The 27487-nt window shown below is 41.0% G+C and overlaps 1 protein-coding gene and 4 long non-coding RNA genes across 7 annotated transcripts; 2 read left to right on the top strand and 3 right to left on the bottom strand.

The window, feature by feature from the left end:
* Window positions 1–1001: 1001 nt before the first annotated feature.
* Window positions 1002–5502, bottom strand: LOC139354772 (uncharacterized). The gene is made up of 3 exons (XR_011605626.1): window positions 3745–5502; window positions 3368–3686; window positions 1002–1442 (listed from the first exon to the last, which is right to left on the bottom strand). It is a non-coding gene; the product is annotated as an uncharacterized lncRNA (long non-coding RNA).
* LOC136117626 (uncharacterized) lies at window positions 1465–2896 on the bottom strand. The gene is made up of 3 exons (XR_010655154.2): window positions 2241–2896; window positions 2029–2173; window positions 1465–1972 (listed from the first exon to the last, which is right to left on the bottom strand). It is a non-coding gene; the product is annotated as an uncharacterized lncRNA (long non-coding RNA).
* Window positions 5503–6782: 1280 nt separating the features above from the next.
* LOC139354771 (uncharacterized) lies at window positions 6783–9085 on the top strand. 3 transcript variants are annotated; one of them, XR_011605624.1, is made up of 3 exons: window positions 6783–7272; window positions 7346–7454; window positions 7511–9085. XR_011605624.1 is itself a non-coding variant. In XM_070999017.1 (2 exons), the coding sequence occupies exon 2, from the start codon at window positions 8608–8610 to the stop codon at window positions 8986–8988; it is 381 nt and encodes a 126-aa protein (XP_070855118.1). In that variant the 5' UTR covers window positions 6783–7272; window positions 7346–8607; the 3' UTR covers window positions 8989–9085. The 3 variants fall into 3 exon arrangements, 1 of the variants encoding a protein (XP_070855118.1); XR_011605625.1 differs by having other exon boundaries at window positions 6791–6901; window positions 6968–7272; window positions 7346–9085; XM_070999017.1 differs by having other exon boundaries at window positions 7346–9085.
* A 4981-nt stretch (window positions 9086–14066) lies between these two features.
* On the top strand, window positions 14067–17367 carry LOC139354774 (uncharacterized). Its single transcript, XR_011605628.1, has 3 exons — window positions 14067–14627; window positions 16805–17187; window positions 17240–17367. It is a non-coding gene; the product is annotated as an uncharacterized lncRNA (long non-coding RNA).
* A 380-nt stretch (window positions 17368–17747) lies between these two features.
* Window positions 17748–25837, bottom strand: LOC139354773 (uncharacterized). Its single transcript, XR_011605627.1, has 3 exons — window positions 25063–25837; window positions 20496–23010; window positions 17748–17984 (listed from the first exon to the last, which is right to left on the bottom strand). It is a non-coding gene; the product is annotated as an uncharacterized lncRNA (long non-coding RNA).
* Between the last annotated feature and the right edge of the window lie 1650 nt (window positions 25838–27487).

Below are 27487 nucleotides of genomic sequence, written 5' to 3'. Positions count from 1 at the left end.
AGCTGATATCCAGAAACTCCACATTCCGTTGGCCACCCAGGGCGCCTCACCTTACTGCAGTTGACTTTTTCTTGTGGGGTTATTGCAAACAGGAAGTCTACAAAGCAAAACCAACAAATTTGTATGAACTAAGGCAATCCATTCGAGAAACAATTGCGGCTATTCCTGTCTCAACTCTCCAAGCAGTAATGAACAACTTTTTGGTAAGATGCCGCACATGCATCAACGAGCAGGGGGGCATTTAAATTCCATTATTTTTAAAACTAATTAAGCTATATTTTATAAAATTGAATGAGCTTTAACATGAATAAAAGAAAAATGAATTCCATACACTGAACAAAAAATTATTTAAGTTTCTTAATGTAGCAAAATTTATCAGCCACTCTGTAAATGGCCGTCCATATACCACGTGGACAAATTCTAAGCACTTTTTGAACCCCCCTCCTCCCCTCGTAGACAATCGTGGATTTTTAACTAACCCTCCCCCCCTTTTTTTTGTCCACGTCGACTTTTTTATTGAAATTTTTTTTTTCTTATTAAAATTTATATCTATAGAGATTTTTAAAAATGGTAAATAAATAGGTTTAATGGTATGTAGAAACATTTTATCATTTAAACTCAAAAGTGGAATAAATAACATAAAGGTTAAAATTAAAGTTTTTCTTTGTCCACGTGGACATTTACCTCGACACCGCCTCCCACCCTCGAGGAAAATCGTGGACTTTTGACGAAGTCAAAACTGTCCACGTGGTATATGGACGGCCCCTAAGTGCTTTACATATATATAAACCTGTTTGAAATTGTTTGTCCGCTAACAAGAAACTTTAAAAATTTTTAATATTAATATTATCAAGGTTTTCAAATACTTAAATATATCTTGGCCTTGGTTCATTTTTGTTTCTTAAGCCTAGTACTCAAATCGGCTAAGAGTTTCACGAGTCGAAAAATCTTATTCTTTGTAGTGTGACCGAAGTTTTCAAAGTTCATCCGCAATGCATGTAGCATGGTCTTACTGTCAAGCAGTTGGATTTGAAATTTAAATTTTAAAAGGAGGAGTCTGCTGGTACACAAAGAAATTAAAATAAAAATAAATGGAATGTTCAACGAATGTTTTTATTTATGTAAATTAGTAGTTTAAAGCTTCCTTTTCGTCCCACGGGTGCTTCGCCATCTTTCCCGCTCCACCGCAGTCCAGCTCCGAGTCTTGAGGAAGTGGGAGCCGGATTGGGAACGGGGTTGATCCGCTGATGCTGCAGGAAGTCGCCCAGCATCCTGGCAGTGGCTGGCTATGGCTTCTCCAACTGTTCCTTAGCGGGCGCCCTATTTTCCTCCTCCCTATAGAAGCCAGCGCGCTGGCTCGCGCTTCTCGGATTGACACAAACACAGATTTGATGCACAGATTACTTCTGAGCTCAGATCCTTATGTTACTGGCCAAAGAAAGCTGCCACATTCAAAAAAATCAGTTTTATCAGCATCAGTATTTGATCTATTCGATGACTTAAATTAAATATATCCAGTTATCATTTATTTTTTAAAATTTTGTTTTCTTTTGCTATAATTTGTATTTTTGTTTGTTATTATTGTTATGCTTTTTTCATGTAATTTACACTTAATAATCCAAACTAACGAATTAATATTGGTGGGCGGATAATAAACCACTCCTCTTCCTCTTAAAATATTACTTAAATGTAATATAACTTAAATAAAAAAGTTTGAAAATGAAAATAGCAACGCGTTTGAAATTTGGTTCGATATTTTGTATGGTAGCTATAGGCTATAGTCGGGCTATATGTCTAAATTTTTTTTTGCTGTAATTAAAATATTTTTATAGAATTTTGGGGAAAATTTTGAAACGATATAACAACTAGAAGTATTTTTGGCCGCTCTCCCCATACAAGGCGGACCACTGTGCAGCGGGTGTCCGGAGTCATAATGGAGAGGTCGTCGGAGATCGTATTACTGGTGGTTCTGCTAAAAAGATACTTCTATTGGTACAACGCGACCAAATTCTTTTGGCCAGATCTTACTTTCTTTGCGAGGACACGCCCGGCAGGATGTCCGTGTAGAGATCGAAGTCCCACTCGGCATGTTCCTTCCCACTGGGATTCTCTAGTGGATCTCCTCCAGCACTTCAACTACTCTGCGAATTTGCCCCTTTTGTGGAATTGCTTCCTGTCGGTGAAATCCCGCAATAAAGGGCATAAGCTTGGATTTGGCGACCTATTTCATCTGCTCTGACCTTCTGGATTCGATTTTGAGGTTTTCCTTCCATTTTTAATTTTTAGTTTCCACATCGCCTTTGCACGAACACCGCCAAAGATTAAATTTCCTATTCTTTGGGCCGCGGCTAACGGCTTTCATCGAAAATTCACTCGCAAAATCTGGTATTTTTTCTAGTATTTCCTTAGCTCATCTGAGTACCGCGCTGAAAAACAGACCCGACGAAAAGCGTTAGCCGCGTATTTGCCTCTCGCTCACTCCTATGGTTAGCTCGCGGTTTTCGTCGATCTGAGTACTAGGCTTTATTTTTCAAATTGCTTAGCTATCGTATAATAGCCTGTTTTCTCTTCAGGACCAAATTCTACTTTAGTGACTTTTTCTTCCATAATACCCTCTTCCCATAGAGTCCCTCCGTTAGAAACGGTTGAGATTTTTGACAAAATGTGAATCTTTGATTACCACAGAGCACATCCACCATTTACGATCCGATAACAGCTGATCAGGAGACCTCTAGTTAATCAAATAAGAAATACGTGAGCTACAAAGAGATGGCGGAAGGTCGCTACATCTCCGCTTCAGCGTTTAATGGGGCCGCACGCGCAGATCAATTCCATACAATTTATACAATACAATACAATACAATACAATACAATACAATACAATACAATACAATACAATACAATACAATACAATACAATACAATACAATACAATACAATACAATACAATACAATACAATACAATACAATACAATACAATACAATACAATACAATACAATACAATACAATACAATACAATACAATACAATACAATACAATACAATACAATACAATACAATACAATACAATACAATACAATACAATACAATACAATACAATACAATACAATACAATACAATACAATACAATACAATACAATACAATACAATACAATACAATACAATACAATTCAATACAATTCAATACAATACAATACAATACAATACAATACAATACAATACAATACAATACAATACAATACAATACAATACAATTTATTTTATAAGAATCTAGGTGATTTCCATACATGGAGTTTCTGAATTTTTCGAGAAGAAAATGTATTTGCACTTCAAGGAGCAAAGAACCTTTCAACGAGCTTGGAACTCACCAAATGAACTCGTCGTGAAGAGAATTTTATTAGCCTCCAGCTTATGTCATTCTTGGCAAGAGGTACAACCGCTGCTCCAAAACTTTATACGCAATTCTACACATTTGAAATTTTTCTCTTAATTGGGAACGGGGGTCTTCCGTCTAATGCTGCAGAAAGCCGACCAGCATCCTAGCAATGGCTCCTCCAGCTGTCCCTTAGCGGGCGCCCTTTTTTCCTTCTCCCTATAGAACCCTGCGCTTTAGCTGCGAAATAGCTGGTGGAGGTAAAGTCCTGTGGATCGCCAATGGAGAGCTCGTCGGAGATCATTCTGGTGGTTCTGCTAAAAAGATACTACTATTAGTAAAGCGCAACCAAATTCTTTGGCCAGAACTTACATTCTTTGCGATGTCCATGTATTGAGCAAAGTCCCACTCGTCGTGTATCTTCCCACTGAAATTCTATAGTCGATCTCCTCCAGCTCTTTGACTATTCTGCGGAATTGCCGTTTTGTGATATTGTTTCCTGTCGGCGAAGTCCGACAATAATATGCAACATCTTGGAACAGGCCTCCATTTTCATCTGCACTGACCTCCTGCACTCGTAACACGTAGAAGGAAGCGTTTCCGACCCCATTAAGTATATATATTCTTGATCAGGATCACTAGCCGAGTCGATCTACTCATGTCCGTCTGTCCGTCTGTCTGTCCGTCTGGATGAACGCTGAGATCTCGGAAACTACAAAAGCTAGAAAGTCGAAAATTGATATATATAAACCTGAGATTCTAGCGCAGCGCAAGTTTATTTAGCAGTGTGCTTTCAGCAGGGTGCCATGCCCACTCTAACGCCCACAAGACGCCCAAGCCAGTGGCGCCCACACACTAAGAAACAAATTTTAACTGAAATGTATTAGTCTCGTCGATACCTATCGATTGACCGAAAAAAAGTTTGCCACGCCCACTCTAACGCCAATAAAGCGCTCAAATCTGTGGCGCCCACAATTTTTATGCTAGAAAAACTTTTTATCTGTAATGTATTAATCTCATCAATACCTATCGATTTACCAAAAAAGGTTTGCCACGCCCACTCTAACGCCCACAAAGAGCTCAAATCAAATTTTCATGCTAGAAAATAAATGTTGACTGTTATGTATTGGTCTCGTCAATACCTATCGATTGACTCGAAAAAGTTTGCGTTCTTCCTTGCTCACATTGTTTTTGCACTAACACCGCCAAAGATTACAGTTCTTACGTTTTAAGCCGCGGCTAACGGCGTTCATCGAAAATCACTCGCAAGATCAGGTTTTTTTTTTTGGCATTTCCTTAGTTTATCTGAGTACCGCGCTGAATAACATGTCCGACAATAATATATAATAATAATATATAATAACATCTTGGAATAGGCTATCCATTTTTAATTTTTAGTTTTCACATTGTTTTTGCACGAACACCGCCAAAAAATAAATTTCTTATAATTTGAGTCGCGGCTAACGGCGTTCATCGAAAACCACTCACAAGATCAGGTATTTTTTCTGGTATTTCCTTAGCTTCTCTGAGTACTGCGCTAAAGCCTAGTACTCAGATCGGCTAAGAGTTTCACTAGTCGAAAAATCTTATTCTTTGTAGTGTGACCGGAGTTTTCAATGTTTAAAAAGGAGGAGTCTGCTGGTACATAAAGAAATTTAAATAAAAATAAATGGAATGTTTAACGAATGTTTTCATGTATGTAAATTAGTAGTTTAAAGTTGCCTTCTCGTCCCACGGATGATTCGCCATCTTTCCCGCTCCACCGCAGTACAGCTCCGAGTCCCAATAGGCATATTGAACCTTGAGGAAGTGGGAGAACGGGGTTGATCCGTTGATGCCCAGCATCCTGGCAGTAGCTGGCTATGGCTTATCCAACTATTCCTTAGCGGGCGCCCTATTTTCCTCCTCCCTATAGAAGCCAGCGGGTCCTCCAGCGCCGCTTAAGCTGCTAAGTAGCTGGGTGTGGTGGTGTCGGAGATCGTATTACTGGTGGTTCTGCTAAAAAGATACTTATATTAGTACAACGCAACCAAATTCTTTTGGCCAGGCAGGATGTCCATGTAGAGATGGAAGTCCCACTCGGCATGTTCCTTCCCACTGGGATCTCTAGAGGATCTCCTCCACTTCAACTATTCTCCGAATTCGCCCCTTTTGTGAAATTGCTTCCTATAGGTGAAATCCCACAATAAAGCGCATAAGCTTGGATTTGTCGTCCTATTTCATCTGCACTAACCTCCTGCATCCGATTTTGGTGTTTTCTTCCACTTTTAATTTTTAGTTTCCACATCGCCTTTGCACGAACACCGCCCATGTTCCTTCCCACTGGGATTCTCTAGTGATCTCCTCCAGCGCTTCAACTATTCTCCGGGTTTGCCCCGTTGTGGTATTGCTTCCTGTCGGTCAAGTCCCACAATAATAGGCAACAGCTTGGATTAGGCGTCCTTTTTCATCTGCACTGACCTCCTTTAGCCGTTTTTAGTGTTTTTCTTCCATTTTTAATTTTTAAATCCCCCACTGCTTCTGCACCAACACCGCCAAAAATTAAATTTCATATTCTTTGGGCCGCGGCTAACGGCGTTCATCGAAAATTCACTCGCGAAATCTGGTATTTTTTCTGGTATTTCCTTAGCTTATCTGAGTACCGCGACCCGACGAAAAGCGTTAGCCGCGTATTTGCCTCTCGCTCACTCCTAAGGCTAGCTCGCTGGTTTCGTCGATGTGAGTACTAGGCTTAAAGAATAAGCACTTTGAACACATATCTCAATGAAGTGTTCAAGACGATTGTTTAAGGAAAGGAAATCTATACTAAGTATATAAAAGGGGACCCTAAAAAATAGCAAGGAGCTCCTGCATCAAAAACGGCTTGGCATGAAAATCTAAAAAAAGAATCAGTAATTCGGATGTAATTAAAAGACGCTTGCTAAGTATAATTTGATACAATAGGGTCCCTGTTGCAGCGGCAAACCACTCCAACTAAAGGGAGAGTCAGAATCACTAATTTCTAAGCGGCTCCTCTGATCTCTCTATTAATTGGAGTACACAGTCTGAGCCCGCCTCTAAATGCCTACGGTCCGTCGCCAGCGCAAACGTTTGGTTTTTTTGTTGTTACTTGCAAGCTGCGGTGTTCGCAAAGCCCGAAGCCCTTGTATATAAATGTTAATAAACTGAAGTATTGAATTTATCTCGCCTTTTGATTTGTTTTTTTTTATAGCTTACGAAAGAGCTTGTTAGCTCAACATTTGGAGGCCCCGGCGAGATAAACTCAATACTTTAGTTTATTAACGTTTATATAACATACGATATTTTTTTAGGACCAGCTTAAAGCGCCTGGATATTTCGCTAGCTAAAGTCTAGTACTCAGATCGGCTAAGAGTTTCACTAGTCGAAAAATCTTATTCTTTGTAGTGTGACCGAAGTTTTCAAAGTTCACCCGCAATGTATTAAGCATGGTCTTACCGTCAAGCAGCTGGGTTTGTTGCCAAACAGAAAACAAATCAATTGGAGAAATTTGAAAAGGAGGAGTCTGCTGGTACATAAGAAATTTGAATAAAAATAAATGGAATGTTCAACGAATGTTTTCATGTACGTAAATTAGTAAATTCGCTAGCTAAAGACAAGATTTGCCTGCTTGGGTCCGCGGAGTTGGCAGTTCGGCTGGAACTTCTTGAGCATACTCAAGCCTCCTTCAGGCTTACCTACAATGCGTTTGAGGAGCTAGATTATTCGGAATTCGGCAGTGAGCTTAGCGAAAATTTTGAAATGCTCATGGTATCGGCCAAGAGGCTGCAACTTGACAACTGCCAGCTTCGAGTGCCAACATCTTCCACCATGCACCTTGATCCCAGCCTGGATCATTCAACTGTCATGGTTAATCGAGTGTATAGGACTCGCCTGCCCGAAGTAAAGCTGCCTACATTCTCCAGTGGATTCACCTAATTCTCTGACTTCCTCTCTATGTTTACCTCGGTGATAGATAAGGACCCCTACTTGAATGATAGAAAGGCGTCAACATTTGCGGTCATGCTTAGCTGGAGCTGCGTGGGAGTCGGTTCGCTCATTAGAAATATCTGGTGTCAATTATCGTGTGGGACTGGACATCCTAAATAAGCGCTTTAATAATAAACGTCTTGTTTTCAAGGCACACATCAAGGAAATTATTGGGCTCAAGAGACTCGAGTCTTCGTCTGCAGTGGCCTTGCTGGACTTTTCGGACAAAATTATTTGGCATATGCGAGCGCTTCAGGCCTTGGGAGATTTAAAACAAATCTCAGGTTGCATGGTTGTATACATGATTGTGCAAAAATTGGATGCAGCAACTCAAGCTAACTGGGAGGAAAGCTTGTCAATGAGTAGGATTCCAAGCGAGGAGGATTTGCTTTCGTACCTTGAAGGGCGATGCCAGAAACTGGAGAGCGTTCAGCATGCCTTGGCGTCTAACCATGCAGCTCCAAGGCCTGCCAGAAGGACGTTACTTCGTGCCCAGATCAGCCAGAGTAGCTGCTTCTTTTGTGATACTCCTGGTCATGGAATATACTCCTGTGGTTCCCTCGCCGGTCTGTCACCTAGTCTTCGGCAAAGGGAAGTAAAAAGACTTTCCCTGTGCTTCAATTGCCTAAAGAAGGGGCAACACACTCGAACTTGCAATTCCGCACATGCGGTGAAAAACACCACACGCTGCTCCATCAACGCCCATTCACCGTTGCAAGTTCCTGTTCATCAAATAAATGCCTCATGTTTCCCAGCACACTCGCAGCCATCTGTCTCTCTGGCGGCCCAAAGATTACATTCTGCAGTTGAGCTCTTGGCCACCGCTATAGTTCTTGTAAAGAACAGAGCCGGTTCCCTGGTTCCCTGCCGAGTCTTACTAGATTCTCGATCTCAACTACACCTAATTACATCTCGCTCCACCCAGGAGTTGCAGTTAAGGAAATATCGGTCAGCAGCAACTGTAACTGGCCTTGGTGATACAGCTGTTTCTTCAGAAGGATCTACAGTCAACATCTGCCTCCAATCGGGTTCTTCTGAATACTCTGCGTCTCTAACAGCACAACTGCCCCCAGCGCTTTGACCTGCTCCTTGGTGCTAAACTATTTTATGATCTGTTATGCGAGGGCCAAATTAAGCTGGTTCATGGATTGCCTCTACTGCAAAAGACTCGTCTTGACTGGATCGTGACTGGTGGTGGAGATAGGGTTCGCGGCAATACATCTCTTTTGGCATCTCAAGGCTTGGAAAATGGCGATACCCTACATCATGTCCGCTTGGAGGATCTGGTTAGGCAACTTTGGGAAGTCGAAAATTTGGACAGTCATAATGGCCAGCAAGGATGAGCTGGAGTGTGAGGATCATTTTATCAAAAACTTCTATCGTCTTCCCTCTGGCGCTTACTCCGTTCGCTTGCCAATGAAGCCCCATGCTAAAGCTCTTGGCGATTCCTACACACAGGCACACCGAAGGATTCTTAGTCTTGAACGCGAACTGCAAAGGAATCCCCATTTGAAACATCAACATGTTGCCTTTATTAAGGAATACTTGGAGGTAAACCACAAGGCCAGAGACAGCTCCGAGGCTGTGGGCCTTTGCAAGTATTTCCTGCCGCACCATTGCATTCTATAGGAGGAAAGCACAACAACCAAGCTGGAGTTATGCGGCGCCGTGCTGTTAGCCGTATGCTGATGAATGAAGTAATTAAAATTTGTATGTTCAATGGTCATTTTTATTGCTGGTGTGAGTCCTCTGTGGCTATATCCTGGATCAGTAATGAGCCCTTCAAATTCAACGTCTTCGTGGCAAACCGAGTGGCTTCTATACAGGAATTGACTGCTAATATGGAATGCCACCATGTTCCGACTGCATTGAATCCTGCCGACGTTTTGTCCAGGGTCACTACTCCGGATCAACTGGCGCTTTCAGAGATCTGGTTTCGTGGTCGCAAGGATTGGCCTACGCGTCTGCATTATGACGATCCGTGCATACGAATTAAGTAAACCGGTGCTGATGGTCAATTCACGTTGATGTTACCCTTAGATCCAAATATGGCAACTCGTTCCCTTTCATGCAGCGCATGCTCTGATGTGCAACGTGGGATATATATGCTCTGGCGTCCAACTGGCTCATTTATGGGAGGTTATAAAGGAGCTACGTTCAAATGGCATTGTTTAAGAAATCAAGTTGCTTCGCTATTGCCCTTCATAGATGCATTTGGCCTCCTTTGAGTTGGTGGACACCTCGAAAAACTTGCATATGAGGCTCGCCCTCCAATAATAGTGCCACGTCGCCACCAACTCACCGCGCGCTTTGTTGGCAAGCATCCGACTACAATACTGGCCTATTAGAGGACTGCGATCGGTCTCAAAAGTAGTGAAAGGCTGTGTGGAGTGCTTCTGGGCCAGTCCCAAATTTCTGGAACCAAGCATGGCTAATCTTCCGATGGAGCGTTTGGAGTGCGCACGGGCCATTGCTGTTTCTGGCGTAGACTATTGTGGGCCCTTCTTCAAATCAGAAGTCCGCACCATCTGCTTTACAAGCAAAGCTGTGCACTTAGAGCTTGTCAAGGATCTAACAACTGCACCTAAAGAGAGAGTCAGAATCACTCATTTCTAAGCGGCTCCTCTTATCTCTCTGTTAATTGCAGTACATAGTCTGAGCCCACCTCTCAACTCGTACGTTCCGTCGCCTGCGCAAACGTTTGGTTTTGTTGTTGTTACTTGCAAGCTGCGGTGTTCGCAAAGCCCGTAGTCCTTGTATATAAACGTTAATTAACTGAAGTATTGAATTTATCTCGCCTTGTGATTTGTTTTTTAAATAGCTAACAAAAGAGCTTGTTAGCTTAACAGTCTCCTTTTTTAATTTTTTCGTTATGCTAATTCTCTGTTAAAAATTATAAATAAACCATCGGGGGCTAAACTTTTTTTTTAAAACATTTTATTTTTGTTATGTTTCTTACAACCTCCGTTCGCTTCGCATGCCTTGTCATTGTTTTTGTGTTTAAATTAACAACTTTAGTTACTCAGCTAAAGGGACCAAAGGGAAAAGGAGATATGCAAGCAGTAAATGCGCCACCTACCCGCGATCTCAGTATATGGTTATGTGGGCGGGCGGTAGACAGATTTAGGCGTTATAGGCGTTAGAGTGGTCGTGGAAAACTTATTTTTGGGTCAATCGTTAGGTACTGACGAGACCAATACATTTCAGTTAAAATTTTGTAACTAGCATGAAAATTGTGGGTGCCACAGGCTTGGGCGGTTTGTGGGCGCTAGAGTGGGCGTGGCATATTTGCGTAAAAAACTTGCGCTGCATACAGGGCTACGGAATCTAAATCCATTTCTCTATCTTTGATAGTTTCCGAGATATCCGCGTTCATAATTACGATTTTTTGAAGTTTGTGGGCGGTTTGTTACCGGTACAGTGGGCGTGGAAAACTTTTTTTTAGGTGATGAGAACAATATATTCAAGTTAAAATTGTCTAGCATCAAAACTGTAGGAGCCACAGCTTTGGGCGGTTTGTGGGCGTTAGAGTGGGCGTGACACATTGCTGAAACAAACTTGCGCTGCGCAGGAATCTCAGGAATCTGCATGCCTAATTCCAGTACTGTAGCTTCCGATATCTTAGCGTTCAAACGGACAGACGGACATGGCTAGATCGACTCGGCTAGTGATCATGATCGAGAACATATATTCTTTATGGGGTCGGAAACGCTTCCTTCTGCCTGTTACATACTTTCAGACGAATCTAGTATACCCTTTTACTCTACGAGTAACGTGTATAAAAATAGTCTCTCGGTTATTATTGTTATTGTGTTATCTTTGTCTCTTTCGTTCTATTCTCAAAGCTGTTTTCAACTTTAGTTTGGAACGTTAGTCTCTGTGCGGTGATTGTTGTTTTGATTTTATCTTTGCCTTTTTTCTTTTTATTCTAAACGCTGTTTTCAGCACTTAGAGTCCAAACGGTAGTTACCCGCTTTCCCGCACTCATGCGCTAAGCTTTGTTGTTTCGAACAGCAAAATCTTACGCTCCCAATCTCCTCCCTTACGCTTACTGGCTTCCACTCTTTAACTCCCTCTTATCTATGTGTAGCTTTAAAAAATAAAAAATGCAAGACGGCGATCCTTACTGGATAACGGAGACTGATTCTCCTAAGCGCAAAAAGATCGCGGTCGATAGACAGCCCACACCAGTGAAACTCCCTCTGGCGATCCGGGGTCTACAGCACAGCAATTAATCTCAGTCACCGCACAAATGTTACTGAGGTCGACGGCTAAACAAAATTTTGTTTCCGAATGTACAGTTCGCGAGATGTCCGCCAGAGAAACCCCAATAATCGGAGGTTAATAATACAACACTGATTTAAGCGCCGCATGTTCACTTAAGGCTTGGAGTATCGACTGAAACTAATGGTGCCGACATTAATGCTGTACTACCAAAACCTGTCACTTGCGTGGTTCCAAAACCTGTACCCTGTGTACCGCAACGGAAACAAGTATTTGTTTCATGGCTGAATTTTGACAAAAAAATTTAAGGCTGACGATGTAATGGTTGAACAATTATAATTTTCATATACTAAGATTGGTATTCCTGTTGCTGATTTTGCAACTGTGTGCTCCGCCAAATTTTGACTTGTAGACATTTTTGTTAAGAGTACGAAGCTAAAAAAAAGAAAATTCGTTGAAAGAGAGTGGCAAATCCCTCTAATGAGCCGTCCACAGTGACCTCTTCTTCTTCTATCCCAAAAAACCAGATTGTTTTCTACTGACTTCTTATCAGAATACAAGAGGTTTACTAACTTCTTCTTCTAACTTCTTATTCTTATTTATATTCTTAGTTTCGAAGTTCCACGCAAGTACACACCCGACGTATACGGTGTGACTCGGAATTAACATCTGAAGTACTAATTTTCGAGGAAAGAAACTACATCGAATTTCTGGTTATAAAACTATTCCTTCCCGGTAGTTCTATGAACATAATACGTTCCTATATTTTGCCGTCATCTGAATTTCCAATATATGTGAATCAGATGTCCGCTATCCAGGCTATCTCAAATAAACTTTCAGATAGGGATCAGTTGATAGTTTTAGTTGGCTCGAATATACATAGAGCAACATGGTACACCGTAGAAACTTCCAATATATTAATTTCTTCGGCGAAGCATGATTTTATTGGCGGTTTGCTTGACATTTCGTTATCTCAAGTAAACCATGTTCGAAAAATGTTAGGACGTTTACTGGACTTGTGCTTGTTTCCAGTTCAGATTCCATTTGCATAGTCAGAACGTCTGCAACTACGTTACCTGTAGACCCACATCACCCAACGATTAAGCTGACTATCGACACGGGTGCAAAACTGAATAAAATATCGGACAAAGTCAGCTACATGAATTTACTGCTTTTGTAAGGCAAACTTTCAACGCTGAATAAAATAAATACCCAGTATTTGATACATGCGTTCCTACGTATTATCTATCCTTCAATGTGTTATGGACCTGGTTGGTCCTGCATGATGTTTCGGGTTTCCTAGGCTAGCTCACCTTCCTGGGCCGTGGATCCCCGAACCCTGTCCGATCACACACTCACAGAATTTAACGCCGGACTCACACCTCCATGAAACCGACGTTTGTCAATGCTATCACCTGCACCGTAACATATGAATTCAAATTTAATCCTGATGGACTGGAGGTCACATGCTCATCCCCCCGACCTTGCGACCTGCCTTGAGCTATCTTGTTCAGCAGCCGGCCCAAACATTTCAAACCCCTCGTACTCACTTACACACCCATTCTTACGTGGTCCCTTCTCCTATCCAATTTACTCTACTCCATGTTCACCAACATAAATTGTCGTTTATTGTACATTAATTAATTTATTAATGTATTTTTAAAGCCGATCTGAGTAACCCATTCGCCAACTCCCTTCCTAAAGACTCCTCAGTTCTATCCTAATCCTACCGTAAGAGCTCTCAAGGCGGACACTTGTTTGAACAAATATATTTACTCACAGAAAATTAAGGGGAAAATCCCTGGTACTGGATCAGAGATCTCTCTTAAAAAGATGCTGACATAAACGTGCACATTATTCGGTGTGTAAATAAGAATGTAGATAAAATATATACATGTAGATAATATAAGTAAATTCTCAAAAAAACATGGGTCGGTGAATAAATAAATAAGTGGAATAAATAAATAGAATAAATAAGAGAATAAAGAAGACGAACAAGACAAAATAAAATAATTTAAATATACTAAAACTAATAAAAAAAATTGGCTGAAGCCTAAAGGCTCCCGTTGCCGCCTCTTGGAAGGCGTGTCGGTCTTCCACGACGACAATTAACCAACAAATATATGCTGTTGGCCCGGGGGAACAATCACGCCAGACATTGGGCCAGTAATTATAATCCTTTAAACGGACCGTACAGTACTTTTGGAGCTATCATTCCCGTCCTCAAAAAAAAATCGCCAGGCCAACTTGGTTGACCTGGCTGCTACTTATATGGGTCTCACTGGTTCCAGTCAGGTCTAGGATATTTCCAGCACCGGCTTCCCAGCGGATCCTCAAAAAAAAAAACGTCCCGGGTCCCCGTTGTTCAAATTTTCCCGGTCAACGGACGGATAACATTCGGGCGATCATGCCAAGTCAGAAAATATTTTTTGGTATTTAAGCAACCCTGTGTTCTGCCAGGAGTCGCTATCGATAAGTGTGTGACCCCCCTGCGCCCAGATTCGATATTGTTATCGATAGGCCAGCCACAACAGATGTCAAAAAAACGTCTGTCGTTTAACAAAGATTTGACTAAAAGATGTAAAGTCTACCCTCTACAAAAGGCTTAGTTATTCCGGATGACAACCTGCCTTTTCGCAATACCTAAGGGCCCGGTCTGATTTCACAATGCTTAATGCCCAGTGATATACCAATAATTAAGCTCGTTGCAAGACCCAGCGTACACTGGCCAAGACACTGCAACCCTGAGTTCTGCTAGGAGTCGCTATCTATTAGCGTTTGACCACCCTGTGCCCAAATTCGATATCGCTATCGATAGGCCGGCCACACAACCACACAAAACAAGAGAATTGGCAGTGGAAAACTGGCCTCAAATTGGGACTATTTTATACCCACGGATTCGGAACCACTCAGGACAGCGAAGTATCTCCTTAAGCGCCCAACGAGGGAAAACGCCCACTAACACAGACCACGATTTTGGCCAAATTGGACGCGCATTTGATTCTGAACAGATGTTATGCCCTGGGACGATCCCTGTGTTACGGGTGAGAGGTGTAATATCTGTATTTAGTAACAGCTTAATGCTTCTTGTCTCTTCGTTGGTTGCTAGTTGCTCCAGGATTTCGGTTGCCTCTTTACTTGTCCCCTCTAGGCTATCTATGACTCCTCTCCCTTTTGCTGTAAGTCCTTGACATGAAATGTTCCACACGACTTTCCGGTCAGATCCTCGATCTCATACATATGGTTGCCCAACGGTTTACGTATTCTACATTTGATGAATTTTTATGCCAATTTAGCATTGAAATTCTTCCCGAAGTCACTTTGAGCGAAGTTCCTCCTGAAAACTTCTTGCCCTGGCTTCAATGTTACTTGCCGCTTGTTTCAGTTGTAATACCGTGCACTAGTTTCATGTGCTCCATGCATGTTCTTTCGGATTGACTCCGGAAGCAAGGCAAATCTATCTCCCTGCGCCATATTGCTGATTTCACTGTCCACCAGAAAATGCAGTTTCTTCGCCAATCGATAATCCGATCCTTTCGGGAACATATGCTGCCCAAATAGCGGAAAATACGGCGTGATACCTGTGGCTTGATGAATTTAATTTCTAAATGCTGTTTCTATCTCTGGCAGATATAGGTCCCAAATACGCTCTGATCGCATTCAGCACGGACTGGTTCACCCGATCGGCCCCATTAGACTGGGGAAAATAAATTGCCGTCTACGTGTGTCCCGAAACTCCGCATCATCTCTGCACATTTCTTTGCCACGAATTGCTTCCCATTGTCTGAGTGAAGAGTCTCCGGTACGCCAAATGTATGGAAGATTTTCCCCAGTCAAAAACTTAACCATTGCAGCTGTTGTGGCCTCCCGCATGTCTTTAAGGAAGACGAACTTCAAAAATTGGCCTACAACAATGAATATGTATGAATGACCACTTTTTGAACGAGGATACTTTCCAAAGAAATCTATAAATAGCTTTTCAAACGGCCGATATGTTACTGTTTCCTCTCCTAGTCCGGGAATAGGTGGTCTGTTTGTGACCTTTGTTTCCATGCACACCTGACAACTTCGGAAAAACCTCCTGACTTCCGCAACCATTCCCGGCCAGTAAAAACTTCGTCTCAAGTGAAACAGAGTTTCCCCCCTCCATGTGACCGAGTGGGTGGCGAATGATCTTGCTCGATCAGCGTTGTGCTCAGAGCCGCTCAGAGCTGCTCCACAGCATCCAGCTGTTCTCCTCTGCATCCGACCCATCGTTGCGTATCTGCGTCCGTTTGAATATAAATCCGTCGACTACCTTCACGTCCGGTAACATATCCTTTTTGGTCTCGACATCCTCCCGAAATTCCTTGTATTCAGGTGACTCAAACACTGTCGACTCAAAGCCCAGGATTTCGTCATTTTCCTCAACATTCACTTCCTCTACAACCCGAGAAAGCATATCCGCCACGACATTTTCTGAGCCTTTGCGGTGCTCAATAAGGAAATGAAACGCCTGCAGCTTTAAGGATTCAGCTTTTGAGAGAAGAACGCCATCCTCCTCCATTTAAATCAGTACAGCCCCTACTCCAAAGTCTGAGGCACTGGGACTGTTATTAGCGCAGTTTTCAATGCCTCCATCGCTTCCTTGGCGTCTTTTGTCGCTTTGCATCGACCTTGTCTGGATCGGTCCTTAAAACTACCTTGCCTAAGATGAATCCCAGATACCGAAGCTCCTTAAAACAAAAATGAGACTTTTTTAACCCGACTGTCAGACCCGCTTTCCGAAGGCATCAAGCACCTTGTCAAATGTCGGAGACACCACCAACAAGTCGTCCAAGTAGAGGAACACCTTTTCCCTGAGCCTCTTGTCCATTAATCGGCATAGACGTTAGGCTGCGTTCGTCAATCCGAACGGCATCACCACAAACTGGTACATAGGACGTCCTGTGACAGTAAAGGCCGCGTATTTTCGATCGCTCTCCTCCGTTTCAATCTGCCAGAAGGCATGTTTCAGGTCTACGGTGGATATGTGCTTGGTAGTATTTATCCGGCTCAGTATACCCTCAATGTTTTGCTGAGGATACGCATCTTTGATAGTTCTCTCATTCAGCTTTTTAGCATCCAAGCAAAGACCCTTTTTCCCTGGCTTCCTTACTAGGGTAATGCAATTATTCCAGGCGCTGTCGCTATCTTCTATTACCCAAAGTCGTAACATTTAATCTATTTCCTCATAAATCAGCTTTCGCACTGCAGGAGACACCGGATAATGACGGTCTTTTACCGGATGTGTGCTTCTTTACGCTCGTCCATCCAAGGCCGTGCTCTTCATAGGATAGAAAGGATCTCCAAATCTCCTGGACTTGTGCTTCCTGGTCCGTATCCAACTCGTGTGGTTCTGGCTCTATTTTCTTTCGTTTTTCATTTTCTTCCGGCGTTATTACCTCTATGTCGAATATATGAGGTGCTATTCGAAATTCACGCCAAAAATCTATTCCTAGACAGAGCTCCTGCTCGAGAGAAGGACATAGAAGAAGGGTCACTGGTGCCTTTGTAATGGACTGGAATCGATATTTTGCCTAATATGCTTTGCGCTGCGCCGTTTGCGATCCGCACCTTTGCATGGTACGTATGGTTTTGTTAATGAATAGATGTAATACAATTAAGTATTAAACAGACAACCTCCCAATGAACAAATAATAATGCAAGCTTAGATTGTGTGAACCGCACGCTCTCAACGCCAGAATCGAAGTGAACGAGAATATCAAGAGAGAAAAAGAACAACGAGAAGATAGGAAAAAGAAGCACGATAGTCCCGTTTCCTTAAGCGGTTGCCTAGGAAACCAAGACATCGGAATGTGCGTCTACCTCTCGTACACATACATTCATGCAAACATGAATTGCACAATTATCCATGTGACTTTTGTATATTTGAACATGCAAACTCCAACACGCCGCCTCAAAAGTTACATTGATTATCACTTCAATTCCTGACGTGAGTTTCTTATCTTTTTCAATTCTGGGGATACATTAGATCCAGCATTTGCTGCAAGAGTTGGGGAAACCCAGTAAAACCCAACTAGATCCATACAAAAATTAACATGATTAAAGCTTTGACAAATGAAATTAAACAGCAATAAACAGTAAATATGAAAATTGAAATTAATTACAAGTACTTCATGAGATCCATTTAAAAAAAAATTAAACAAGAATACAAATTCAATTCAATTACTTAAGTCTTAGTAAGTAAAAAAAATCATAAATGACTTCATGGAATTCATTTCATGTTTTGCTTCGATGGATTTTCAGCAACAGTTCACCATGTTCGTAGTTGGATTATTCAAAAAGACCCAGCTGGCTTCTCAGGGAAATAAACCGGGCAGATGGTAATGGCTTCGTTAATATGTCGGCTAGTTGCAGATCTGTGGGAATATACTTTACATAAATTAGTTTCTTTTCAATTTGCTCTCTTGTAAAGTGATATTTAATATCTATGTGCTTTGTTCTCTTATGGCAAGTAGGATTATTTGCAATACTTATACAACCTTGGTTGTCTTCAAAAATATCAATAGGACCACTTAATTCTAGATTAATCTCAGTTACTAGCGATTTTAACCAAAGAGCTTCTCTTACACCTTCAAACAAGGCCATGTATTCTGCTTCAATAGATGAAGCAGCAACCGACTTTTGCTTCATGGTACTCCATGAAACCAAACAATTTTCAAACATTTTAAAAAGGTACCCCGTGGTACTTCTTCTGTCAGTTTCATTTCCAGCCCAATCGGAATCTACATAGCCTGTAAGAATATTATTAAAATTAGCTACCTTCTTGAATCTAAGCTTGATATTAACAGTTCCCTTTAGATATCTAAAAACTCTCTTAAGGCATTGCCATAGTTCCTTATTGTTGTTGTTTGTATATCTGCTTAGAATACTTATTGAAGTACTTAAGTCGGGCCGTGCACATAACATTATGTACATCACACAACCAATTAAATTTCTACACGGTGCATCACATAATTCTTCTGATTGCAGAGCTGTATAGTCTAACTTACTTGGGAGGGGAGTACTAACTGAATTACACTCTTCCATATTAAATTTTCTCAATACATTTTTAATATATGCTGACTGACTAAGACAAATCTCTCCATTAGTTCTATCAATTTTTATGCCAATAAAGTATCTAATTTCACGTAAATCGGTCATTTGAAACTTGTCATGAAGGTAAGATTTAAAATTGGACATTGTATCAGATTTGTTTGTAGCAATTACTACATCGTCCACATATAACAAGACATATATATTTCTCGAAATATCTCCCTTATTCAAAATATAAATACACCGATCAACTCCTAAGTTTTTAAATCCAACATCCTTCAACACACTTTCAAAAACTTCGAACCAACATCTAGCAGCTTGATTAAGACCATATATAGCTTTATTAAGTTTACATACTTTATTTTCATAAGAGTGATTCAGGCCTTTTGGAACGCTCATGTAGATTTCATCCTTTAGAGTTCCGTTTAAAAAATCAGTTTTTACGTCCATATGATGAACCATTAAATCGTATTGATTTGAAAGTGCCAACAAAAATCTAAAACTGGAAATTCGTGCAACTGGTGCAAATGTCTCATCGTAATCAGTCATATATTCTTGAGTGAAGCCCCGCGCTACAAGTCTTGCTTTGTACTTTACTAAGTTCCCAAATTCATCTTGTTTTATACTAAATACCCATCTGCAATCAACTATGTTTTTATTTTCTGGCTTATGCACTAGGGACCAAGTATTATTTTGAAAATGAGAATTAAGTTCATCTTGTATAGCTTTCTCCCAGAAAGTTCTGTCCTCACGAAACTTAATTTCATCAAAGGTATTAGGAATATCATTTAAGCATATTTGAGTATTCATGAGACATCTTTCTAAAAATCGATATGATAATTTGGGTCTACTTTTAATTCTTTCACTGCGTCTGATTTCTTCTTCACTTTTATTTTCTTTTAATTTATCACCAGCTTTAACAACTGGATCGGCATTCTCTAGACATGTGGAATTTTCATTGAGTTGTTCACTTGACTCAGAATCAACAGATTCATTATTTTCTATCAAAGGAAAAACCAACTCTTCATTTCCTTTACTTAAAGATTCATTATTCTGTTCAACAGTATTACTTTGAACCTCAGAATCTTCCCAAAATACCAAATACCAAATATTTTAAGATATTTCAACGTTGGCTTTTTGTTATGCCACATCTCAAATGGTGTTTTATTAATCTTTTGCAATGCTCTACTTGGGGATCTGTTAATTAAATAGGTTGCTGTTAAAACAGCCTCACCCCAAAAATGCTTATTGAGCTTAGCACAACTGATCATAGATAGAGCCTTTTCGGTGATTGTTCGAATCATCCGCTCTGATACACCATTCAATTGTGGAGTATGAGGAACCGTTAAATGATAGCTGATGCCTTTTTCGACACAGAAATCACGCATTTCGTTAGAAAGATATTCCCTCTTTGAAAACAAAAAACACATCCGACTTATAAGTTATTAAATAGGTCACACAGTAATGTGTATACTGATCAATAAAGACTACATAGTAGTTCTTATTATCAATGGTAGAGGGTGTTATTGGACCACAGACATCGGAACGGACAAAAAACAATGGTCGTGTAATATTTTCTTTATTTTTAAATTTTTGAAACTTTAATCTAGCTTGCTTGCCATTTATGCAAGCCTCGCATAATTCATGGTTTAAATCAATATTTTTTAATATATTAGTATCTTCAAAAAGACTATTTCGTTTTATTTCTAAAAATTTTCCTACACTTATGTGGCCTAATCTTTCATGCCATAATCGATACTCAGCACTATTAGAAATTTTAGTCGTAAATATTTTACTGTTCAATTGAAATTTTATAATAGGTACATTGTACTCACATATTCCATTAAAGGCCAATTTACCATTTTTAGATACTTTTACACCTTTAAGCCTAGTACTCAGATCGACGAAAACCGCGAGCTAACCATAGGAGTGAGCGAGAGGCAAATACGCGGCTAACGCTTTTCGTCGGGTCTGTTTTTCAGCGCGGTACTCAGATGAGCTAAGGAAATACCAGAAAAAATACCAGATTTTCGGTGAACGCCGTTAGCCGTGGCCCAAAGAATAGGAAATTTAATCTTTGGCGGTGTTCGTGCAAAGGCGATGTGGAAACTAAAATTAAAAATGGAAGGAAAACCCCAAAATCGAATCCAGAAGGTCAGAGCAGATGAAATAGGACGCCAAATCCAAGCTTATGCCCTTTATTGCGGGATTTCACCGACAGGAAGCAATTCCACAAAAGGGGCAATTTGCTGCTGTTGCCATCTGAGCCTGCCCATCTTTTCTTTTATTTTCACTAAAGTTCTGATTCGGCTGCCTTTTCAAAAGGAAACAATTTTTCTTTAAATGACCTGGCTTACCGCAATGAAAACATTTTGGTTTCGGTTTGAAACTTGGCTTAAACTGAATCTTCTTGAACTTCTGCATTGGATTATTTTTAAATTTTATATCTTTTAACTCCTTTTTACTTACTGCTTGCTTATATTCCTAAGCTTAATCTCTTGGTCAAGAAGTCGTGTTTTTAGAAAAGCTAATGTTAAGTTACTTTCAGATAGAGTCTCTATTGCGGTTATAACTCCATCATAACTGGGTGGAAGAGTTAGGAGTAAATGGGAAATTTTATCCATATCATCTAACTTTGCTCCTGACGCGATAAGTTCAGTAATGAGATCATCGAAGAAATTAAAATGATTAAGGAGAGAAGTATCACCTTTTAATTTCATGGCTAAAAGTTTCTTTCGCAGATATAGTTGCGATGCCAAGCTTCTTCTCTCATAAATTGCATCTAAAGTTGCAAAAATCTGCTTAGCAGTGCTTTCACTGTTAGCGTAAGATAAGAAAGCATCACTTAAATATTCAATTATTCAACTTTTTGCATTTCGTTCTGCCTTTTTTATCTCATCAGTCACTTCTGCATGAGTTTCATCTATGACCCTCAAAAGATCGTGCTCTTCTAACAGCGCTCTCACTCTGAACTTCCATATTGAATATTTTTCACCGTCAAACGGTTTGATATTTCTTTTCCCTTTATCCATTGTATGGTTCTCTATCAAAAAACAGCACCCCAACAACTACCTCCTCAGCAACACCAACAGCAACCCTTCACAGCAATGTTTAGCAACAGCGGCCAGCAACTTTCAACAGCATTAACGTCGCTCAACACTGTCCAGCAACAATGTCTTTCAGCAGCAGCACTGTCTGGCAACACTGTCCCGTCGCAACGTGGAGATTTGCGGCAAATTTGTCGAAGCGTTTGTATGTGTGCGTTCAGGAAAGATTTCTCGGCGAATTCGTAAGTGTGTTCTAGAAAGATCACGGCGAATTGGTGATATGTATGCGCTTCTTCCTGGAAATAGAAAAATGTTTTGCCACGAATTTGTCGCAGCGTTATACACAAAGCTAATTTAATCCTCTTTATTGTTCAGGAATTCCTTTTTGTTCTTCGTGGACCACTCCGCACGCATGTACATATACACACACACATATAATTACTTCACTTTTATGCACTTTCAAATTGTAACAATTAAAGCACTGTTATTTATTCACTGCAATTGTGTCTGGGCCCATAACCTATGGTTTTGTTAATGAATAGATGTAATACAATTCAGTATTAAACAGACAACCTCCCAATGAACAAATAATAACGCAAGCTTAGATTGTGTGAACCGCACGCTCTCAACGCCAGAATCGAAGTGAACGAGAATATCAAGAGAGAAAAAGAACAACGAGAAGATAGGAAAAAGAAGCACGATAGTCCCGTTTCCTTTGAAAACAAAAAACACATCCGACTTATAAGTTATTAAATAGGTCACACAGTAATGTGTATACTGATCAATAAAGACTACATAGTAGTTCTTATTATCAATGGTAGAGGGTGTTATTGGACCACAGACATCGGAACGGACAAAAAACAATGGTCGTGTAATATTTTCTTTATTTTTAAATTTTTGAAACTTTAATCTAGCTTGCTTGCCATTTATGCAAGCCTCGCATAATTCATGGTTTAAATCAATATTTTTTAATATATTAGTATCTTCAAAAAGACTATTTCGTTTTATTTCTAAAAATTTTCCTACACTTATGTGGCCTAATCTTTCATGCCATAATCGATACTCAGCACTATTAGAAATTTTAGTCGTAAATATTTTACTGTTCAATTGAAATTTTATAATAGGTACATTGTACTCACATATTCCATTAAAGGCCAATTTACCATTTTTAGATACTTTTACACCTTTAAGCCTAGTACTCAGATCGACGAAAACCGCGAGCTAACCATAGGAGTGAGCGAGAGGCAAATACGCGGCTAACGCTTTTCGTCGGGTCTGTTTTTCAGCGCGGTACTCAGATGAGCTAAGGAAATACCAGAAAAAATACCAGATTTTCGGTGAACGCCGTTAGCCGTGGCCCAAAGAATAGGAAATTTAATCTTTGGCGGTGTTCGTGCAAAGGCGATGTGGAAACTAAAATTAAAAATGGAAGGAAAACCCCAAAATCGAATCCAGAAGGTCAGAGCAGATGAAATAGGACGCCAAATCCAAGCTTATGCCCTTTATTGCGGGATTTCACCGACAGGAAGCAATTCCACAAAAGGGGCAAATTCGCAGAATAGTTGAAGTGCTGGAGGAGATCCACTAGAGAATCCCAGTGGGAAGGAACATGCAGAGTGGGACTTCGATCTCTACATGGACATCCTGCCGGGCGCGTCCTCGCAAAGAAAGTAAGATCTGGCCAAAAGAATTTGGTCGCGTTGTACTAATAGAAGTATCTTTTTAGCAGAACCACCAGTAATACGATCTCCGACGACCACTCCATTAGGACTTCTATAGGGAAGAGGAAAATAGGGCGCCCGCTAAGGAACAGTTGGAGAAGCCATAGCCAGCCACTGCCAGGATGCTGGGCGACTTCCTGCAGCATCAGCGGATCAACCCCGTTCCCAATCCGGCTCCCACTTCCTCAAGGTCCAATATGCCCAATGAGACTCGGAGCTGGACTGCGGTGGAGCGGGAAAGATGGCGAAGCATCCGTGGGACGAAAAGGAAGCTTTACACTACTAATTTACATAAATAAAAACATTCGTTGAACATTCCATTTACTTTTATTTTAATTTCTTTGTGTACCAGCAGACTCCTCCTTTTTAAATTTAAAACCCAACTGCTTGACAGTAAGACCATGCTACATGCATTGCGGATGAACTTTGAAAACTTCGGTCACACTACAAAGAATAAGATTTTTCGACTAGTGAAACTCTTAGCCGATCTGAGTACTAGGATTTAGGGTTAAATTCGATGGTCATGCCTGCATCCTGCATCTTCTTTACCGATAGTAGGTTGTGTGGAATATCCTTACAATTCAAAACGTTTTGCAAGGTGATTTTGTTTCCGCAGCTGTTAAGATTGACCACTCCTTTGGCCGTAGCGTATATAAACTCTCCTCGTTTGGCAATCTCGATGGCCACATTTGATTGCAAACACTCATATTCGGAGAACAATGCTGTGTCATTTATAGGGTGGTCCGATGCTCCTGAGTCTAGGATAAACTCAGCCTCGCTTGACTTTGAATTGGAAGTTGCATTTCTCAACATGAAGGCAAAACTACACTCTGCTTGGGCTGTTGCTGCTGTTGCCATCTGAGCCTGCCCATCTTTTCTTTTATTTTCACTAAAGTTCTGATTCGGCTGCCTTTTCAAAAGGAAACAATTTTTCTTTAAATGACCTGGCTTACCGCAATGAAAACATTTTGGTTTCGGTTTGAAACTTGGCTTAAACTGAATCTTCTTGAACTTCTGCATTGGATTATTTTTAAATTTTATATCTTTTAACTCCTTTTTACTTACTGCTTGCTTATATTCCTAAGCTTAATCTCTTGGTCAAGAAGTCGTGTTTTTAGAAAAGCTAATGTTAAGTTACTTTCAGATAGAGTCTCTATTGCGGTTATAACTCCATCATAACTGGGTGGAAGAGTTAGGAGTAAATGGGAAATTTTATCCATATCATCTAACTTTGCTCCTGACGCGATAAGTTCAGTAATGAGATCATCGAAGAAATTAAAATGATTAAAAGTTTCTTTCGCAGATATAGTTGCGATGCCAAGCTTCTTCTCTCATAAATTGCATCTAAAGTTGCAAAAATCTGCTTAGCAGTGCTTTCACTGTTAGCGTAAGATAAAAAAGCATCACTTAAATATTCAATTATTAAACTTTTTGCATTTCGTTCTGCCTTTTTTATCTCATCAGTCACTTCTGCATGAGTTTCATCTATGACCCTCAAAAGATCGTGCTCTTCTAACAGCGCTCTCACTCTGAACTTCCATATTGAATATTTTTCACCGTCAAACGGTTTGATATTTCTTTTCCCTTTATCCATTGTATGGTTCTCTATCAAAAAACAGCACCCCAACAACTACCTCCTCAGCAACACCAACAGCAACCCTTCACAGCAATGTTTAGCAACAGCGGCCAGCAACTTTCAACAGCATTAACGTCGCTCAACACTGTCCAGCAACAATGTCTTTCAGCAGCAGCACTGTCTGGCAACACTGTCCCGTCGCAACGTGGAGATTTGCGGCAAATTTGTCGAAGCGTTTGTATGTGTGCGTTCAGGAAAGATTTCTCGGCGAATTCGTAAGTGTGTTCTAGAAAGATCACGGCGAATTGGTGATATGTATGCGCTTCTTCCTGGAAATAGAAAAATGTTTTGCCACGAATTTGTCGCAGCGTTATACACAAAGCTAATTTAATCCTCTTTATTGTTCAGGAATTCCTTTTTGTTCTTCGTGGACCACTCCCGCACGCATGTACATATACACACACACATATAATTACTTCACTTTTATGCACTTTCAAATTGTAACAATTAAAGCACTGTTATTTATTCACTGCAATTGTGTCTGGGCCCATAACCTATGGTTTTGTTAATGAATAGATGTAATACAATTAAGTATTAAACAGACAACCTCCCAATGAACAAATAATAACGCAAGCTTAGATTGTGTGAACCGCACGCTCTCAACGCCAGAATCGAAGTGAACGAGAATATCAAGAGAGAAAAAGAACAACGAGAAGATAGGAAAAAGAAGCACGATAGTCCCGTTTCCTTAAGCGGTTGCCTAGGAAACCAAGACATCGGAATGTGCGTCTACCTCTCGTACACATACATTCATGCAAACATGAATTGCACAATTATCCATGTGACTTCTGTATATTTGAACATGCAAACACCAACAGTACGGTTGCTATCAGATTTGCATTTTCTCTAACAGCTCCTTGCAGCCTTTGCCCAACAAACTTACGCCCAGAGTCCAACAACCCTTTTAGCTCTGTTCGTGCCAATTCTACCATTGCATATGGACGCGGATCTGTTTTTGCTTCTTTTTCTTTGGCTGCTAAGGATTGCTGGACTTCCCGTCGTTTTTGTCGTCGTTTTCTAAACCGTTATCGTGCTTTTTTGACCTTCCTTGTCACCTGAGTCATTCCTGACAGCTGATTTTCATTAAATATGCGATCTCTAACTTCCTTGTATCGGCGGAGGCGTTCCTGGAGCGATAGATATACCCTGTCAGGTCCAGCTTCTGCTGGCAGCGGGTCCTTATCACTTGCTGCAATTTTCCTTACTACCACTTCGCATTCTCCACGGGGTCTCTCCCGGAACGCGACTTTCCCACCACCCCAGAGTTCCGGAAGGCGTTTCCCTGGCTACATTTGGGACATTTTGGTGTGACCGTGTTGGCTAGTCCACATGTGTATCAAAAAAGTGCCTTCTACTCTATGTCACACTGCTTGTACAGGTGACCCTTCTTCTGGCAATTCCAGCAAACAATAGCTTTTTTTATGGAACCGCTAGCTATGGCCTCTACATCTTCGTCCAACGATCCGGTTGCCTCTCTGTCATCCACTCTGAGATTCAGGATTTCATCCTTTCTTCCTATTCGGCTCTCCATTCTAGGTCTATATATCGGTGGAACGCGGTATCGCTGCCTTCCATAATCCGGGTGGAACGCTCTTTCTGCCTATCGGCGTTCCTCATGCAGGTGATCCAACGTTGAATGTTCCAACGTATGCACCCGGACAGGATACACCTAATGTTTCATTGGCTCCGCTAGATTCCGTTTCGCTGTTTTTATCACCCAATCCTTGGCAACGTTAGACCTCACAGAAGCCACCAACCGCCGAATTGCCGTAAAATAATTATCTAGTGACTATCCTTGCCTTTCCTTCCTTTCAGTAATGTCCTGAATGCGGTCATAATCGTTTCGATTGTCGCAGTAGCGCCGTTACAAAGCATTCCTTAGCTCCGGCCAGTCCCTTGGCTGCTTTGTGCGGATCAGGAGCCAGTACCACTCCGAGGTGTTATCCACCATCAGGCGATGAAAATCCCTAAGCACTTCCAGGCATGGCATTCCGTAGTGTTGCTGCAGGTGTTCAACCCTAAAGATACATTTCTCGGCGCACATAGTTCCAGGATTTCCCGAAAATTGGAATCAACATTTGTCCAATGGGACATAGAACCTCGGCCGGTTCCCCCATCCGTGTACCTGTCATTCCTGCAGATGGGTTCCTCCTCGATCCAAACCCTTGGGTTGCCGCTTTCCCCTGACCCCATTGCCCATGTCTTGCACTTGGCTGTTATTCCAGACAGGCATGCTCTGTAGGATTCCACTGCCACACCACATGCTGTGCTGGGAAACATTAAATGGCCGATTTTGTGCCTCTGTGTAGCGTGGAACTGGCTGAAACACATTACCTGCAACATTCGGGAAAAATATCCTATTTGCTACATATTTTCCGCTTGGTGGTTGACTTTCCTGTGTTCCACCGTTTCCTTCATCCTCT

Source organism: Drosophila suzukii, unplaced genomic scaffold, assembly GCF_043229965.1.
Source record: "Drosophila suzukii unplaced genomic scaffold, CBGP_Dsuzu_IsoJpt1.0 scf_22, whole genome shotgun sequence".
NCBI lineage: Eukaryota > Metazoa > Arthropoda > Insecta > Diptera > Drosophilidae > Drosophila > Drosophila suzukii.
Note: the sequence above shows the minus strand (reverse complement) of the source record. Positions and strands in the feature narration are given on the sequence as shown.

Excerpts from the sequence above, each read along its gene's own strand:
- LOC139354771 (XM_070999017.1), top strand. The coding sequence starts at position 8,608 with ATGGCGATACCCTACATCATGTCCGCTTGGAGGATCTGGTTAGGCAAC.